General features: G+C 38.7%; 1 protein-coding gene across 2 annotated transcripts in view; it reads right to left on the bottom strand.

Annotated features, from left to right (window-relative positions):
- The window catches only part of TSG101 (tumor susceptibility 101), a 47,103-nt gene that overhangs the window by 5,890 nt on the left and 21,582 nt on the right, over positions 1 to 19,631 (bottom strand). Inside the window, exon 8 of one of the 2 annotated variants that reach the window (XM_084631088.1) lies at positions 219 to 421. In XM_084631088.1, the coding sequence (XP_084487214.1) occupies positions 219 to 421 (203 nt within the window). Of the gene's footprint in view, positions 1 to 218; positions 422 to 16,469; positions 17,314 to 19,631 lie in introns of those variants that run through there. The other variant, XM_084631087.1, reaches the window with a different exon arrangement.

The following is a 19,631-nucleotide window of genomic DNA, read 5'->3' as shown; positions in this document are numbered from 1 at the left end:
TTGAACAGTCTTACCTCCATTTCCATCTACTTTCCTTGCTCGCGCTCTCTCTCTCTCTCACACACACCCCCCTCAACTAAAAAAAGGGGACACATTTTAAAACTGACATACTGGAAGCCTGGGAATATCCATTATACTCAAAACAGACTGTACACATACACGGTTCACTTCACTACTGAAAATCAAGACACATGGCATTGCTTTCTCAATCAGCTTACCACTTCGTGGTCTAAGCGAGTTACCATCTCTTCCAGCTTTTGGTGACCTTTTTTCAGGTCCTCTTCTGTCCGCTTCAAGGCATTGAGCTCAGCTTGTGCACGATCCATTTCCTCTTTCATCCGCCATCTCAGTTTATCACTCACTGCTGAAATGAGAGACGCTCGAATGGTATCCTCGCTGATGGTACCATCTCTGCTGGGACCTGCAGAACAGAATTCACAGGCACAAAATTATCTCTCACTCTTTTGGATAGCTTTGTTACAGGGCCATTTGACAGAAAGTGGTTAAATCCCTGCACCTAGCTTTAAGAATATGAGATAGGAACATAAAATGAATTTTTCCGTGTTAGTTAATTTTCAGAAGCAATGCAGAGGCCACAATGAAATGCAGAAAACCATACATGAATTAAATTTAAAGGTGTATCCATGCACTCAGCACACATTAAAATCTGACCGTGCTTTCAACCCTAATTTTAAAAAGGGGCTGCCCATCTCATCACCAAGAAGTGCAGTTGAGATCCACAAACAGTTAGTTTCAGTCTCTAACAGAAGGCTGAATTTATGGCAAACTCCAGAGGAGCTTAGTATAAAAGATAACATTCAAATATGTAACTATTATGATTGTTTAACATTATGATTGTTTAACAGCTGGCCTATGAATGTAAATTGGTCTTCAGATACTCTGTAGTTTGAAACTTTCTACCAACAAGGATGGATAAACCTAGTAAGCAGCCAGAAGTAAATGGATACACCCCACATGTGATATTTTAAACTTAATTCTGAACAACACAGCAGATGCTTTTCTATCGGAATATAACCTTTGATTGGTGCTTTCAACACTGAAATAAGGGGGAAAGACTGAATGAGCAATAACAGAATCACATCCAAGACAAATGCTGGTTTATTTTTGATACCTTAAATTATACACAGATCATTTCTTGAAACCTTTACGATTCTGTATCAGTACTTTTAAATTTCCTATATCTGATTACATAGTAGATTCTCATCTCATTCGAATATAAATCCAAAAGTAACATTTCATTTATGCACAAAAATGTTCCCAATTGAAAAGTCTCTTTCCTTATAGGTAGGTAAAAAGCAGTCCTTAAAACATTATAGTCACAAACTCCCAAAGTGCTTTCTAATCTGCAATTTTCCCCATTGTCTTCATGCAGATTAGACGGTCTTGCACATGTCCTTTTGATTTAACATGGAACCTTTATACATACAAATTCTCACACTTGATTTAACTCAAATATTATTTCCATTAACACTACTAAAAATGTTGTTTTCTTAAATATTTGTATGCCTTTAGCACCAATTATTCATGTCACACTAACATCAAAACCAACAAAAATTAGTAATAGCACTTTAGTATGAAAATTGTATTTTACCTTAAACATCAACTCAAAGTGCCCCACAGCTTTCATATGCAGCCATCCATCCTTTTTCTTTCTCCCTTGATCTTTAAAATTAAAACTCTTCTTTTTGAATTACAATCTTTTCCTGGTTACTAGTCTTTTTTTTTTTTTTTCTTTAAGATGATCTGTGTATGAGTAACCTATTTGGGTGACAGTGAGCATCCATAAAAGACATCATGACATTGGTGTGATTGGTCCATTCCCAAATTCAGCTGTTTTTATAATCTCGGGTCCACTGAACAACAAAGTAAACTGTTGTAAATTTCTGGCTACTCTTCCTAAAGTCTCTGGGGCTGCTTTGTTCTATCAGTTGCTGTTTTATTCACTGGTTAGGGTATCCAGTTCCACAATGTCCCTTTGGAACACAGTCTCTGGTCCAAGTCTCTCCTTCGAGTTTCCTCAGATTTCACTTTCTGGTTTCGTCATCTCTTGCGAGGACATGACTATTTATTTTCTGTAGTGATATATTCATTTTTCAGGAGTTTTGCATCCCACCTTCCATATTTCTTTACTTGTTCTAGTGGCTAAATCTGACTGAAGGCAGGTGCACACAAGCTTCTTTACTTCAAAACTTGATCGTCAGGTACTGATTCATTCTTTCTCCTCCAGATGATGGAAAAGTCCAGTATCACTCTTAGACTTGTTTAAGTTTCCTGTTCACCACTGAAGCGAGTTTCTTACGAAGTTAAAATTAACAGTCCAACATAACATTCACCATGTTCACAGCTCCTCTGCCAAGAGTCTCTCCTCTTCTCTCTAAAAACGTATAGCTGAGCACATTTAAGGAAGACTGGGTAACTACCAACCAGAGTATTCCCTCTGCATAATGAACTACATGTCAGATAAAACTCTTTGATCGATTCTTAACACGCACAGGCATATACACACTTTTCACAAAAGTCTGCACAGCACTGAGTTTTAAAAGTTTTCACAGTTCATTTTGTTGATCACTCAAGTATACATCTGAACCAAACTTCCCAAACATTGGCTATATTTAGTTTTTCAAATGTCTTAAAAGAAAGCTCTTGAAAATGAAAAAAACTTAATAAAGCAATAATGATTGAGACAGTGTGTTTCTTTGGGATTACTGACCAATTGGGAGAGAAGTTGAGGCACATTTTAACCCATTGATCTTAGAGGTCAATCTCTAGGAAATGCCCTGCATTTACATCATTGCTGTTATTTTATTTGTATTCTTTTCATTAACAATGTTTGTAAACTTAAGCACAAACATATCACAATAGAGAAAAGCAAAAGCATAACTATATACAATTGTTTGGATTTGAATATAGTGCAAGACAAAAGGTTGTATGTTGCTCCTTCATATTCACCCCAAGCAAAAAGATCAGAACTATTTAAAGTAAATTCTAGAAAGCTACAAAGGGATAGTAAGAGTCAAAACAACAACAAGCAGGAACAAGATCCATGGTCTATGGGATATAAAATAAGCAGTAGCCTTTCATAAACTATTAAGTTACTCAGCCATACAGAAGAAGAGGTACAATAGTTGCCTATTTACATAATGTAAAAAGGATTAAATCTTTCTATAAAATGTGAATATATAGCTTGAAGTTTATACTGTATTCATTCAAAAGTTGCTATAATTGGAAAAGGATGAAAACAACTGGGCCTGGGATGTTACCTTTCTAACTGCAGGCAACAAATGTAAGATATTGCATTAATGCTAGGACCCAAGATTAGACTATTGTTTTCTGTTATTACTGAATGCAATGTGTGTGTGAGGGGAGGGGAATTGTCCAAGATTTCCTTTACACCCTACAGAAATGTTGAGCATATGTACTTGCATTGCGCAACTGCCTTTCCAGACAATTAATGCTTAGTATGTGTTCCAGATTGTAGGAAAGCTTCCAGTCATCTTAATTAAAAATATAGCTGATTAAAAAATCCTGTGTTAATTCAGGATTTTGTTATTTAATAATCTTATGGAAGGACTGCTGCTCAATCATAAGAAAAATTCATTTTCCAACTTCAGAAGACTCTACGAAAATGGGAAATACAAAATGTCAGTAGATCTTAGATGAGCGTATTTTGCAAACAACAACCCCCAAAACCCTCAAAATCAAAAAACATCATATGAAGCACAACTATACTTTTCATAGTTTCCTCTCATTTAAGTCACAAAAATGAGATGTTGACTGGCCTATCTTGTGTATTTGCAAACAAACATATATGTGAACCTAGAAACATGGCATTTGCTGAGGACTGATTACTGGATGGGGTTAAGGGCCTAAAGTTTTCTCTGAGGTCCTACTCTTCCCAATTGATTTCATGATTATTACCATCATTCAGCCAAAAATGTGGGGGGAAAGCCTTGCGTCACAGAGGATGCATTTTTAGCTACAACTCTCCTTTGAAAAGCAGCAACTCTTAATTAACTGTTGTATATCAGGAGTAATGTTAATCTTATATTTCAGTAGACTAAGAATATGTAGCAGTGTTATAATAAGAAGTAACCATTCAGGGTCACACTAGGTATCTAACATTAGGCATTTACTTATAATAAAATTACTTAATATCTAGGGAAAGTTTTCAGAAGTTTTTCTCCTGGCTAAATTATTTTATCTGGCTTTAGCGGATAACCACGTTTGCTTTATTCACCCATTTAGAGCGATAAAGTTAGCCAACTGTAAGAAGATTCTGTATAAGTGAATTATACAATTAACTTCTATTGTAATTCAGTTAAAGCAGCCTAATTAATCTGGGCAAACAAAAGAATATGGCTAGCTGCAGCTTGGCTGCAGTTACTCTAACTCAAGGATGGCCAACCTGTGGCTCCAGAGTCACATGCGGCTCTTCAGAAGTTAATATGCGGCTCCTTGCATAGGTACTGACTCCGGGGCTGAAGCTACAGGTGCCAACTTTCTAATGTGCCGGGGAGTGCTCACTGCTCAACCCCTGGCTCTGCCACAGGCCCTGCTCCCACTCCACCCCTTCCCGCCCCCTCCCTTGAGCCTGCCATGCCCTCACTCCTCCCCCTCCTGAGCCTCCTGCACGCCACAAAACAGCTGATCGGGAGGTGCGGGGAGGGAGGGAGAGGCACTGATTGGCAGGAGGGACTGGGAACAGGGGGAAGCGGATGGGGGGCTACTGACGTATTACTGTGGCTCTTTGGCAATGTACTTCGGTAAATTCCAGATCCTTCTCAGGCTCAGGTTGGCCACCCCTGCTCTGACTCAAAGGTTTTACCTGGTACATAAAATGTAAGAAACATTTATAGACTCCTACAGATTACTGGGTAAGTACACTCAATTAGATCCAAAACCAATTTCCATATACTCTGCAAAAAGGTTAGATGGTATTACGTAAAAGATATTTTCCTTTGTAACAAACTTGTAAGTGCTATGTAATAATCATGATAATTAACTTGGGATGAATAATCAACGTTGTTATTATTAAACAATATAAAATGAGATTACCACAGTAAAGTGGTTACTAGGTATGTGTGACCTGTAATTTACAGTTACTAAGCAAATACTATTTTCACATGGGATTCAATACTAGCAAGTGCGAGAGAAAAAAAGTATACAATCATGTAAATCAACTCTCTGCCAAGATTTTCTTAGTCACTTTCTTTGAACGTAACATTAAATGCATTAGCCTTTAGGTGGATTAACAGAATTTTTTCTGCAGATCACACTTTCAGAGCAAGTAGCTATATGTCCTCTGCTAGACTAATTAATGTACATATTAAAAAGATAAAGTAAACCTTTCAATTTGTTGCAGAAAAATGTTGCATGTATACAATGCAGAAAACTTCAGTCTCTCCAATTTCATGTTGATATCCCTGCACTGAAAAAGTAATCATTCCAGTCTCCATTACAAATCACTTTAACTGTTATCTATTAAAGAATAATACACAGCTTTGCAATTTCTCTTATACTTCTGGTTTACATGTAATTACTTTGAGATACACTAAATCTCAACTGCAGCAACAGGAATCACTGTAGTAACCTGCGTGACCGGACTGTGCAACCTTTATATGGCTGAACTTTGTATAGTTTTGAAGCCCTGTTGCTGCAAGGGAAACTTCAGAAAAGAGAAAACACCCAAGGAAGCCATTTACACAGGAATAAAGTCAAGTTGTCAAAATACAGACGTTGTCATAACATCACGCATATCATACTCTCAGTGTATAGCCAAACCAAAATTACGCACATCACAAAGCAGAAAGAGTTTTATGAATTAGGCTAACTCCCTCAAGAGTCACATACCTCTAAAGACTAAAACTGAGAATATGTTTGGGAAAAAAAGTTATATCTTCAAGATCACTTCCTTTACTTTTTCACTGCGGGCCTCTTGACTGATGACTGTATATCCTTTCAGATTCAGTCAAGGGATTCCCATATCATCTGAAATTCATCTCAGGATAGCAGTGCTACAAGGCACATACCTCTCCCTCCTCAGCATTCCCTGCCCTACTGGCCAAACTGAGCGAGTAACTAAGACCTAAAATTAAGCCTACTTTTCCAACACAGTGGTCCAGAGGGGAAAACACTCTTTTGAACCCACAAACCGTAAGAAAAACAATTAAATCTAGAGTAAATCAAACCATAAGAAAAATATTAGTAATTTTAATTTGGGGTTAGTGCATATCAAGTTACACCAAAGAAGTTACTGGATTAGCCAACTATAAAATAATTCTTAAATAAGTAAAAGGTGAACAGACTGCAAAAATTTCCATACTAAAATGTCTCAGAAAATTTCTTCCTAATTAAGTGTGTAACACTTTCAATCCTGAATACTTTGTTGTACAGTAACTGCCCCACTCAGTATTTCCCTACAGACATTTATTTTTAAAGGCAGAAGTGAAGAGAACACGCGTTCTCTGTGGATGGGCCTAAACTCTGGAATTCATTCTCAACTGTTCTGACAGAGCCAAGATTGCTGACCTTGAAGGCACACAGCAAAGCCCATCTCAAGTTTCAGGCTTTTGCCTAAGGAGAGGGTAGATACATCTGTGGTAGTTTCTTTGAAATTTGATCTATTTTGTATAAATAGTAATTTTTAAAAATTAAATGTGTGATTGTAGTCATGTAATTAAATACATTTTGGGAATCAAAACATAAAAAGAACAACAGAGAGAGGACTGGGAGAACAAAGAATGCCTGAACTGAAAGGAAAGGAACTGACCCACTATAACATTTCCAGGTGTTTGAGGAAGAACTGGAGCTCAGGATCCTGGACCTACACTGGCAGCACAAAACAGCCACAATGCCATCTAAATGGATTGGTGAAGGATTCTTCCAGCATATATATTGGTACGTATATTGGAGAAGGATTCTTCCAACATCCCCCACTGACGTGGAGTCACTGTGGAGTGTCCAACGTCACACATCCCCAGCCTCTGCTGCAGTAGGTGTGGGTCAGGGAAAAGGGGGAGTAGCAAGGGTATATCTATGCCCCAGAGATCCCCAGCTACCAGAATAACTGATTAGGGTCACAAGCAGCTAAGACATAAATTAGAGCAGTCTTAAGGCTGCTCTAATGTATAAGAGGGAATAGCCTGGTCCCTGACTGACCTCAGGTTCAGAGGAGTTGTAAAGGTGACATAAAACCAACTTTATCCCCAAGCTGTAACGATGGCTAAGTGCATCCTCTTGATTAACACATTAAATTAATCAAAATGTTCCAAACAAAGTTTTACAAGCAACTAAATGGGCTCTCTCTCATACCAGTTTCTAATCTTGACTCTTTCTCAGAAGCCTAAACCCCCATACAAAAACATCCAATTCTTCCAGTCAAGAATGCCATTATACTTTACGCAAATCAGCATGCAGGTTGTGTAGCAACAGGAGCACGATACAATTATCTGACCTACTTTATGAGCAAATCCTTTTTCTAAATAATCAGTCTTTGATCTAGTACTTTGCGCAGAACCTTTTAAAATCAGTACACTCGAACCTTTATTTCATTTGTCAGCATCTCAGACGTAATAAAATCATCAAGGTAGTGCACATCTTTGTTGCGCAACAGAACAGATCTGTTTCTGAACACATCATGGGTTCAGACTTATTTATTTTTAAAATAGTTGGGTTTTTATAGCATTGTTTTACTTGAAACTGTTTTGGCTATCTTCTCTGCGATAGCCTATGACAGTACCAGAAAAAAGTTTAAAAGCAGAAAATAGACCACACAATCACAAGCTAATAGTCAATGGGCCGATACTTCAAGCAAAGACTTCTGCTGTCAACCATGTACTCCAGATAACACAAGAACAGGAAAGACTGACCAGATGCAAGATCAAATCTAATCTGAGATTTTGAACTCTGAAATCAAGAGCATCAGAAAATACTCTAAGATGAGTATATGCAGGTATTATTTACATCAGGAACCAAATATATTTTTCACATCGGATTTTGCAGTGCTATAAAGCTGTCTATGTTAACTCCAAATAAGAAGAGACCTGGGTTTAGACCAGCATTGATCTCTACAGCTTCTGTGTCTTAAAGTTACAGATTAATATCCAGAATGTTGCAGGTAAAGGCAATGCCACAAGTAATGGGCCAAGAACACCTACTCTGCACCACACTGAATATACCTTGGCCAAGAACTCAGTGTATCGCTTACCTTTTTGATGCACAAAAGAGTTTTATAAGAGAATAACTATAAAAGAAAGAGTCCTCTTCTGGGATGCATATATTATTTAAACTTTTCCAAAAGGTTAAGACTGAGCTGCTATATCTGAAAATAATAAAGATCTACTCTAAAAATTATTTGAACTATTAAAATTTAAGCCAACAGAAGTTGGAAGGCTGTTACTACAGACTCTAGCCTTAACAGTGTATGTATTAGCTATGCTTTAAATCAGTATTTGCATCTTTGTGCCTGTGTTAGCTAGATTCATTTGGTTTATGACAATACATCTTCCATAACTATACTCTAGCACACTTACTTTGAACTTTCTGGTTTTTCTAGTAAAAAGAATACTATTTTAAAGCAGAATTTACAAGTACTCTGTTGTTACTAATCAGTAAATTTCTGGGGGCGTAAATCAAGTTTACCTAAATTATTAGGTATTGGAAATTGTTTGGTTTTAGAATGTTTCCGAAGGGTTACTCCATGAAAGTCTACATGGAATTTAGGAGCTCTTCATTAGTCTATATTGGGCTTAGAAACTATACATTAGGCCTCTGCTCGTCTCCCATTCTACTGCTATCCCTGCTCCCACAGATCTTAGAAGCTATATTCCAAAGCCCATGACTCTCCCCTCATCCTTTCCTTTCTCCTGCTCCCAACACAAAGGCTTCTCCCATCCAGTTATTTCAAAGCCTGAAGCCACCCAGTTGAAACAAGGATAATAGTAAAAAAAAAAAAACCAACTCATGCAATACCTATATTATCAACTCACCAAACTCTGCTAAATGAGCCAAAGGTACAGAATAAAGATGAATCAGGTGTTTTTAAGCCAAGTCATTTTTAGTCACAACAAGCAACAAACGAGAATGTAGAAAACTTTTCAAGAAGTAAAAACTTCTCTTCAATGAGTCACCTTATCTACCCCATAAATACTAGAAAGACGGCATATTGTGATAAATCTGTTTTACAATCCCACACGTTCAGAAAGTTGTTTAAAACTACTGAAAAACGTACCTTAAAAATCTATCATCAATATTTCTGATCATTAATTTTTCATGATAGAAAAATTATAACAAAGCAATGCCAGCTTTATATTTTTCACCAAGTAGTAATGGACTCATTTAGCATGTGTTGCATGTTAATGGTTCTATGCAGGATATGCAGCACAAAGTTCTAAACCTAATGGCACCTATTCAGAGCCAGTAGGCATTACTGTTTTATTTTATATATAAAATTTATACAAGCGTCTTGTACAATTCATCTATTAATAGACTAAATACCCCTCATGTAGAAGCTGATTGATAGATTATTAAAAAGATGATGTCTGGTTCATAAAAATGTATATACAATACATTTCATTTAGGTGTCATTTCTAGCTCATGTCACTCAGGCACTTTACTGGTCAATAAAGACATCTACAATATTTTGTTAAAAGTTGTAAACACCTATCACATGTGGCAATGAAAGTATGTGAAATGGCACATAAACCAAAAGGAATTTCTCAAGGATGCTTCAATGCTGAGGAGACAGGACTAGCACTTTCTACAGGAACACCAGAGAGGGGAACCAAACCCTTTAATTTACAGTAACTGAATATAAATCTTATTATTTACTGAAGTAATGCGTTATATACATTGTTTTATTATATTGCAAAGATTTTACCATCACTTTTATATGAAATTATTTGTGAGGTAAGGGATGGGCAGAAGGGGAAAAGAGAAAGCAGTGGTTATGGTAGCCAGGAGAGGTTTAAACTTTCTTAGCCCTGTAAAGTTTCCCAAAGGAACAAGAGAGTACACTCACTACCAGACAACTGTAATTATGAGAAGAAGTGAATTGTAACCATCCAGACACTCAGATCATGAATGTAAGAGTTCACAAGATTCTAGTCACTCCTTTTAAATATAATATACATTTATAAAGCAAAACCAAAGTCAGTGATCAATACTAGCTGTTTTCTGAAATCCCTTATTTAGGACACTTTTGTACAAGACATTTTAATAATAAACCAGGAGGGAAATATTAGGGAAGACATCTTAATCTTAAAAATGGAAATTCAGATGACAAAAAACGTTAATGAAACAGGAAATGGTGGATTTCTACTAACTCCTTGCACATGTAAGGTTTCATTTTGAAATAATCTCAATGTGGCTCCTTACAGAGCATGAACCCTTAGCATTTTCTGTCACTTCCATAATTAGTCCAGCTTTGGGAAGATTTTTATGGCACATAGCCATTAATCCCTAGGAGCACTCAGACACTTAACCTTTACTACGCAGAGTCTGGTTTCACAAGTGACCTTACAGCAACTTCAGACCCGTAACAGAATCAGAAGGATAATGAATGGGACAAGACTGAAAAAAACTGCTTTGAAGAAACTGAAATTAAGGTCACTAATCAAAAAGCCTACTTAAATGTCACGGTATAACAAATAAAATGCTGTACATTTGATCCCTAATGACATACTGTGTGTTACGCTTATAAGTGTGACCTAACAGGACATTTTAATAGTCCTTCATCTCTACAAGCCACAACACTGTAGCAGCAAGAAACAAACATTTTTATGTAAAAAATTAAGATCCGCAGTTGAGAAGAATACCAGTTCCTTCCTAAAAATGACTTGGGACTACTTACTTGAGAGACCACCTCTGTTCCCCTGCCATTTGGCACAACTGTCCCCTCCAGCCTGTGAGAATGTGCTGAGTTGAGTGCTGCTTTGGATGATATCCCAGCCAAGAGGGGGAAACAGGATGAGTTTAGCAGGGAGGAGCAGGCTACGCTCCCTGCCCTGGCAGCTGTGTTCCAAACAGAGCTGCAGCCTGATCCCTCCTTAGAGAAGATGAGGGCTGTTGTGGCCAGTCCAAGTTCTGAAAGCCCTCTTATCTGACGAATGCAGGGAGAGATTCCCATGGAATAAGCAACTCCTTTACAGGGAATGGTTTCCCTCAGGGGAGACAGAGACTTGGAGTACCAGGAGACAGTTAGTGGTGTCCCAGAAGTATCACCTTAAGACATTAAACTTCTCCGATGACATCCCTTTTTCAGGACATGGGGAGATCCAGCACACAAAACACAGGCTGTTGCATAATTTCTACTGGCCTAGAGTTTTTGAGACAGTCAAAGAATAGTCAGAACATGTGATTCCTACCAGAAGTGTAAAAAGCTCAAGAAAGTGTAAAGCAGTCAAGAGGCCACTACGATAACAGAGGAACCTTTTTTGAGGCTGACCATAGATACTGTGGGACCCCGTAGTAAGATTGACACCATCAGCTCAGGATTAAACAAAGACTGTGAATGGCTAGCCAAATACAAAAGCAGTTTCTCCTCCCTTGGTCGGCACACCTTAACTGCTAGAAGAGGGCCTTATTCTCCCTGATTGAATTAACCTCGTTATCCCTAGCCTGATTCTTGCTTGCATATTTATACCTGCCTCTGGAAATTTCCACTACATGCATCCGACGAAGTGGGTATTCACCCACGAAAGTGTATGCTCCAATACGTCTGTTAGTTAGTTAGGACTCTTTGCCGCTTTTCCAGACTGGAAAGAAATTCGTACTAGGGGTGATAGATTATGCTACTTGCTATCCTGCAGGACTGCAACTCTGTCCTCTGTAAAGGCAGGCACAGATGCTGATGTTCTCTTGTCAATTTTCAGCAAGATGGGCTTCCCCCCCAGCAAGTTCCTCAGGGACTCATTTTCATATCAACCCTTCACAAGGGTTTATGGTAGAAACATGGGGTCAGACACTTGTGGGCCTCTGCATATCACCCTCAAGCCAAAGGACTGGTAGAAAGATTTAATAGGACACTTAAAATGATGCTGGAAACTTTTGTAGAACAGCAATCACATGATTGGGACAAGTGTTTACTGTATCTACTGTCTGCCTGTAGAGAAATTCACTAAGAAACCGGTTTTCCCCTTTTGCACTGCTCTTTGGAAGGAGGGTGTGGAACCCTAGAACCAAGTGAGGGATGAGTGGGAGCTTAAGACCTCTCCTGAGGAGGAAGCAGTAGAGTATATATTGTCCTTCAGGGAAAGGCTCACAGAACTCCTGGATTTTGCTTAGGAGAACCTAGTTAAAGCCTGAGAGAGAGAGAGACTGTACGGTATGACCACAAGGCACAGGCCAGGTCACATGGAACAGGGAATAAAGTTATGGCACTCATTCCAAAGTGGCAGAATAAACTCCAAGCTGCCTAGGAGGGGCCCTTTAAAATCATCAAGCAGCTCAGTGAGATAAATCATGTTGTGAAGCTGGTCTAAGGCAGGATGCATGCAAGTGATCTGGCAGCTCAAAAAATCCTACCTCATGAAATGGTGATACATGTACATCTACAAGTAACCAATGTAAGTAGTTGTCAGTTTATGCATGATCAAGCATGCAATAAATCAAGCAAGCATAACATTATTCCCACCTCTACTGGCATGAAACAGGCAGATTAACTGTGTATCTACTCAAACTTAACTATAGTGCATCTGGCACTCCACTATAAAACAGATGCTAGTAGTGAGTCTGAAAACAGAGCCTTAAAATGAAGTGCTTTTCCAGCCATAACTATAATGCAGTTAGTACACTGCAATGAAGAGCAAAAATCAAGTGTGATTACTTTGAAGAGCAATGTGAACTAAACTTCTGAACCCTGCCAAGAAATATGATAAGATGGAGGGGAGGGCTCAAGGAACCTTTCCTGCCGTGGCAAATCTTGCACAAGTATCAGGGCAATCTCAGTTCCCAGGCTTGGGGAAGCTAAGGGATTGTTCCTTCCCTGCACCCTTGAGAGTGCTTATGGCTCCAGAGAAGGTGCAAGTCAATGCAACACCCCCTCTTTGCCATGTACTCCAATGGGGAACTTCCCCTTCCTCCCATTTATGCTTATCCACAAGTAGAAAAAAACATTGTTCCATTGGGGTGGGCCATGTGGGCCACAGGCTGGGAGAGGAAAAGTGGTCATATCATCCTGCTGGATAGTACACCCTCTGCACTCCTCCCTCTCTGCACCAAGAAGAAACTCTGCATGCCTGAGGCACAATCCCTTCCTAAACTCTCCCTAGGATGGGACAGCAATGCACTCTCCCCTGCTAGGGTTTGTGGCTAAATTCCAGAATCTAGCTAGAAGGATGCTGTTATGAAGAAACTATTTGATCACCCTCGGATTGAAACATCTCCCAAGCAACAAAGGCTAATGCAAATCAAATGCAAAACTGCAAATACATGTTCAGCATGTACATGTCAGCAAATTTCCAATGACTATCTTCTAGCCCCAGATCAGCTTCAAGGGTACAAATTTACACAAAGAATATATCAGAAAACAGATACACTTGTTGAGACAACTACATATTTTCATTAACATGAACAGAAAACTCAGACCACCTATTTTTGATAAAACCAATGAAAATAAGAACAGATGCTAAAGAACCTAATCCCAACAATCAATATATTTGCACCATCTTTTGAGACATTGTCTCCATTGATTAGATAAAAGGATTACTTACCTACAGACCAGAACAGGAACTCCAACAGAATTCTGCAAACTAAAACAGACCCTGCAGAAGATGTTTACATGCACCGTGTGCATACAAGCACTCGCAGGCAAACTTGAGCAAAAACACCCAACAAGACAATGGTTTCTGCAAACCAATTTCAGTAACTCCAAGAATACCACCAAATGGAGAGAATACGAAAGAAATCTTGACAACATACATTCGCCACTGCTATCGCTTAACAGCAAACAACAACATTTACAATTAATGCTATGCACCTTAAGTACTACATTTTGACCAAAGGTTAAAAGATACAAACCAACAGATACTCAACCACAGTGATTACTAAATACTGACTATCTGCTTTAACAAGAACTATAGCAACAAAGTCATACTCAGTCACAAATACGTGTTGATCAGGCTGAACTATTTGTATTATGAGCTACTGTCTTTTTTTTTTTTTCTTAACGTCTTAACTGAGATATTTAACTTTGATGTGCATTTAAACTTTTTGAAATATACAGACTAAGTTAGAAACTGTTATGAAAATATTTTTAGTAAGTTTTAGTACCGAGTACCATTTCAACAGGCTGGAGTTAATAGCCACAAAGGCACTTTATCTCAAAAACGAATTTGTAAACTCACATCCTTCCATGTCATGTGTTCATTAAAACACCACAAGATGACTAAAAAGTAAAGGCTACAACTTTATTTGTAAAACACAATCACCAAGTTATACAAATTAAATGCATTAATCATCAACATCGTTCAACATCAAAAAGGTATAAATATGACTGTAGACCTCGCCAGAGTGTAGGTAATTTCCATCGGGGAATATTCTATTTTCCAAGGGTAGGGTGCAACACGTACCCATGCCATATGTGCTGGAAGTGCTTCTAAGTCCTTGATATGTACATATTGAGCAGAACCTTTCCCAATGCGTGAGGGAGTCAGCCCCAGTTCCTCTAAAGGCTACAAATTTTCCCTGTACAGCAGGGAAACCTTCAGAGGTATTCAAGAACAGAGATTAATACTCAAATAAATCTTTTCCAATATCCCTACTGCAAGCTTCACCAAACTAACTTTTAGCCTGCACAGTGTCCTATATTCTATTACTTTTGCCTTAGAGTCCTGTAAACAGACTTTGGTGTTTTCTACTAAACTGCAGCTTCCTAATTCCTCCTCCAAAAAGTTGGCGAGGCTGGGAATTTGAGTAATGCAAGACCAGAATAGTGGAGAATAAACACTCCTCCACTCCTAGTACTCACCTCTCCCCTGCCTCTGACAAGTGTCCTTTTGCAGGCAATTCCCTGCATAACCAGTATCTTTCTGGATGAAGACTTGATTAAAGAGAAAATTGGGAGAAGGGGCACCTGGTAAGGTTAAAGCAATTCCTTTCTCAAGTCCTGTCATAAAGGGATTTCCAAATGCAAATTGCTGCATCAAGGAGCTATCAAAATACTGACAGGAGTCTTCATTTAAGAAAATAAAATGGGTTCCTTGACCAAAACTACTTTAAATACAAATTAACAAACGTTATGTAACACATATCTGAGACAGGAGAGAAGATGGAGATTTTTGAAATATTAAAATTCTTTTCTACAAAATTTAATTTTTTAAATCTTAACTATATAGAATAATATATTTGCTAATACGTTTCACAATATTTTGTTTTGTAGTAGCTCAGCACTCCCAACTAACAAAAATAAATTTTAGTGCTGGTTGGCTATATGCAAAAAATAAATTGTAAACCAGGCCCAAAGCTTTTTCCCTACAACAAACATATAAATATACTGCAACAATTACTGGAAGGAAAATGCTGCAGTTTTCTACATGATCGTTAAATTAAAGAGACACTGTCAAGCAGTTTATAGCAATTTCAAGACAGAAAAAACCTGAGTTTCAAGTGAATCAGTCAGGCAGTTTCAAAGAAGAAGAAAATCCACAATATAAGAAAGTTTTAAACGGCTTCAATTCTGAAGAAGCAAAATAAAAGCAAGAATGTTTCTTACTGTTTTGGAGTATCAGACACTTTTGCCAGGGCTACACTGCAAACATCAAAGATATTGGCGCAAGCACAAAATTGTTAATTTTATGCTTTGTTAGAAAGAGGAAAACTGCTGGAAAGATGGAAAAGGACAAAACTGGTAAGGAAAGAATCTGTTTTCAACCATCTTTAAAAGAACCAAAAATACTATACTTTAACAAATTCAAGTCTATAAAAACAGTTGGTTATTTTAAAAGGACATTATGTCAAGAGTCTATACCTTCACAGCAACAAGACTGAACTTCTACAGTAACTGTCATCTGAACTGTCAAATGCCCCTCTGAGGTAATTATTATGTATTTTACAGACAGGTAAACAGAGGCATGGAGAAGTTAACTGACTTATTTCCATAATAAAATAGTGGCAGAACTGGGAATAGAACCCAGAAGTCTCAACTCACAGTGTCCTGCTCTGTCAGACAACCTACCTTCCAATTTTACATTTTTTTAAAGTTGCATATTGTGTCAGAAAATGTCATCGTGAATATGTCCCTACAGTTCGTATTACTGTATCTCTAATAATGAAATGCTTCAAAAAGTTCACTTATTATACCTTAGGTCCTACCACAAAGCTACCTACTACTGAATGATTTTGCACACAGAAGATAGTGTATTAAAAAAAGGGGTAAAAACTATTTGGCAGTGTCCCTTTAAACAAATTACATAAATTAATCATATGAAGCTCAAAATAAAATGTTAAATAGACCTTGCAGAACAACAAAGTTTAGCGTCTGGGAATAACATTTCATTTTAATAGTGGGGTAACAAATATTGTGTGCCACAAACACTATTATCAATCTCCGAAATGTATTCAGCAATCAGTACTGTTTCTCCCCCATGAGCGATGGCAACTCCAAACACTACCAAAGTATCCCCATATCATTGGGAATCCTCCTATAGTGTATTCCCTACCCCTGGTGAGGTTCCTACGTCAAAACATGGCCAATAACATCAAACTTCCTCCAAAGTCATATCAAAGTCTCCAAAACACTCAGTAAATCCAGGTTGAAGACATCAGTACCACTTTGAGATAAGAGAACACCATCTAGATGGAATAAACCCGGAGACTCTGGTACAAGGGAATCGTGTCGGATCACACACCCTCCAATAAACTTCATAAAGTTGCCAATTTCCCTATTGACTTTTTTTCTGTTCTTATCCATGAATCTATAGGTCTCTTCTTGGTTCCATGCCTTTCGGGGCACAATGTTTGACCAGACCAGAATGACATTCTTGAATGTGTGCTTGATAAATCCTAAATCTTTCTTAATTCGGATTATAAGATCCACAAATTTTGTTGTCCCCAGATCATTTCCTCCCAGGTGTATCACCAGCACATCAGGATCTGGCAGACGCCTTCGTGCATGAAACAGAGTGGGTATTAACTGATCCCACATCATGCCGCTCTTTCCTATCCAGTGCAATTTGGCATCCTCCACTCGAATGCCCAGCTGTGGACCAAAGCTTCTTACGAGTGCCCGTTTTTCTGCCCAGAAAACATACGAATGACCACAAATCCATACCTGCTTCTGCTTTCTTCTGGCATCTGCTATTAAGAGAACACAAACAAATATTAATGCTTTCGTCTGGACTCCACCTTTATAAATTGTATGTGGCCTAACAGCCCCTCAACTCCCTTAAACGTGGCTCACTCTGCCATACTCCATACTTTGGAAAAGCCAAGACCACAAGTGAGGCACATGCATAAATCCTAAATGTGTCATATTCAACCATAATCTGGGAGACCAAGTCTTCTTCCAGTGTCTGTTTAGACAAATGTGTCCCCTCACGTACATGAAGAAAAATTTACCTTCCTTCAGACGTCTTTGCTGGTAATTAGTGCCTGTACTGGATATAAAAATCTACAGAAGGCAATCCATGTTCATGTCCCTTTGGAATGGTCCCACAATGGCAAATATATATTCTTTGTCTCCTATCGTGATGAAGGTCCTGAAATACACTAGGTCAGAGGTTCTCAAACTGTGCTCCGTGGACCACGAGTGGTCCGCAAGCTCCATTCAGGTGGTCCGTGGATAGTTCCCTCTAAGATGCGCGCCTGGGTGGCCGCACATGAAAGAATGAAGGGCCACCCACCTAATTAGTGGAGCCGTGCAGGCATGGCTCCACTAATTAGGTGCCTGGACCCTGGAGAAGACGCACATGTAAGGTGAAGTGGTGGCCTTGGAGGGGACTAAGGGGTAGGTGGGAGGGGGAAGCGGGGTGAGAAGAGGGGGTGGTGGGGGAATTTGAGATGTGCAGGGCTGCGGCAGCCAGAGAAAGAGGCGACTTTCCCCAGCTCCAGGGCTGCGGCTGCTGGGGAGAAACGGCCCTCCTTCCCAGCCCAAACTCAGGGGCTGCTGCGGCGGGGGAGAGAGGGCACATCCACTGCATTAGAAAAGTAAAACTACAGAGATGAAAATATGAGTTGTGTGCTTTTATTTGTAGAACAAAAAAAGTTAATAATTAAGTTTTTTTTAATATAGCACTTTTATCCAAAGCGCTTTACAATAGTTAGTTAATGGTACAAACAACATTTGGAAAGATCATTAAGTGGTCCGCCGAGACCCTCAGCAATTTTCAAGTGGTCTGCGAAAAAAAAAAGTTTGAGAACCACTGCACTAGGTCTTGCCAGAGCTTGAGAACTTCACAGACTTACTCAACCCCAAAACACCCTCCACCCCAACCATCAGAATAAATGCTAGCTTCATTGTTATTTTGGGAATACTGTTGCAAACTTTCCCCACAACTAACAGGGGTCCCAAAACAACAGATGTAAGGAGACCACTCCTATTAGACGGCTGTCTTTTTCATGCAACTCATCCCCTCTTGCTAATCTATGAGACTAATATCAAATACTGGAAGTCACCCAGCTTTTCAAAGAATAGTAGTCCAGACAGCTGAGGAAGTACAAACATATAAGCATAAGAGCCAGCCTCCTGGGTACTGCTGCTCAAAAGGTTCAGTGCAAGAAAAGACGATCAAATAGCCCGTGCATTAAACCCCTAAAATGCCGACTTGTACATATCAACCCAACTCCCATCTCTCTCTTCATTCATTTGGCTGGTGGACTGCATTATCTTCAGTTGCCACATCATCCCATAGTTTCTGAGTCTCCTGGTAACCAAAGTGAGTGCTTTTGGTGCTGCCAATACAGTCTGGCATTTAAAGTGGCAATTGCTATAGCCACTTCAGAGGCCAGCAATACTGCAACAAGGACGTAGATTGGCATATGGTGCCTTCGGAAAGAGATACAGTTTGAGCCCTCCATTTAAATGAAATATGCCCCCCTCCTCCCAAGATAGCACTGCTGATTCTCAAGAAGTAGGACTCAAAAACACCACAGTCCCAATCCTTCACCATGACTCATAGTTCCCAAAACAAAGTGAAGACCACAAAAGATTTTACAGTGCAAACAAATATACATCTTGTGTTGCAAGAAAATAAAGTCAACTGCTTACCCTGAGTTGTCAGATTAGATTTACATTTTCCTCAGGTACCTCATTCAAACCAGTTTCAAGATATAATTTTGTTTGCCCAATACATAATTAATATACAAGGGATATAATAAAAGATACTGCATTTCTAAATAAGAAAGAGCACATATACACTTAAAACTTGTTTGTGTTTTCTTGTTTTTACTTATGGTACTTATTTTGCAGGAGACAAAGGCTGTAAACATATTACAAGTGATTGCTACTTCACACACAATGTCTTGAAGGAACTGCTATCAAACTAGAGTTATAGCTCTGTATCTCCACTTACTAGATGGTTCTCTTGGATCAAATCAAATGAATCCAACAGATAACTAAAATAAGGACAACAGTTTTTTAAAACAAACAAACAAATACACAGAGCAGTGCACGTGCA

The sequence above is a fragment of the Lepidochelys olivacea genome, assembly GCF_965140295.1.
Source record: "Lepidochelys olivacea isolate rLepOli2 genome assembly, chromosome: 6".
Lineage (NCBI taxonomy): Eukaryota > Metazoa > Chordata > Testudines > Cheloniidae > Lepidochelys > Lepidochelys olivacea.
The sequence above is the reverse complement of the archived record's forward strand: the minus strand, read 5'-3'. Positions and strand labels throughout refer to the sequence as shown.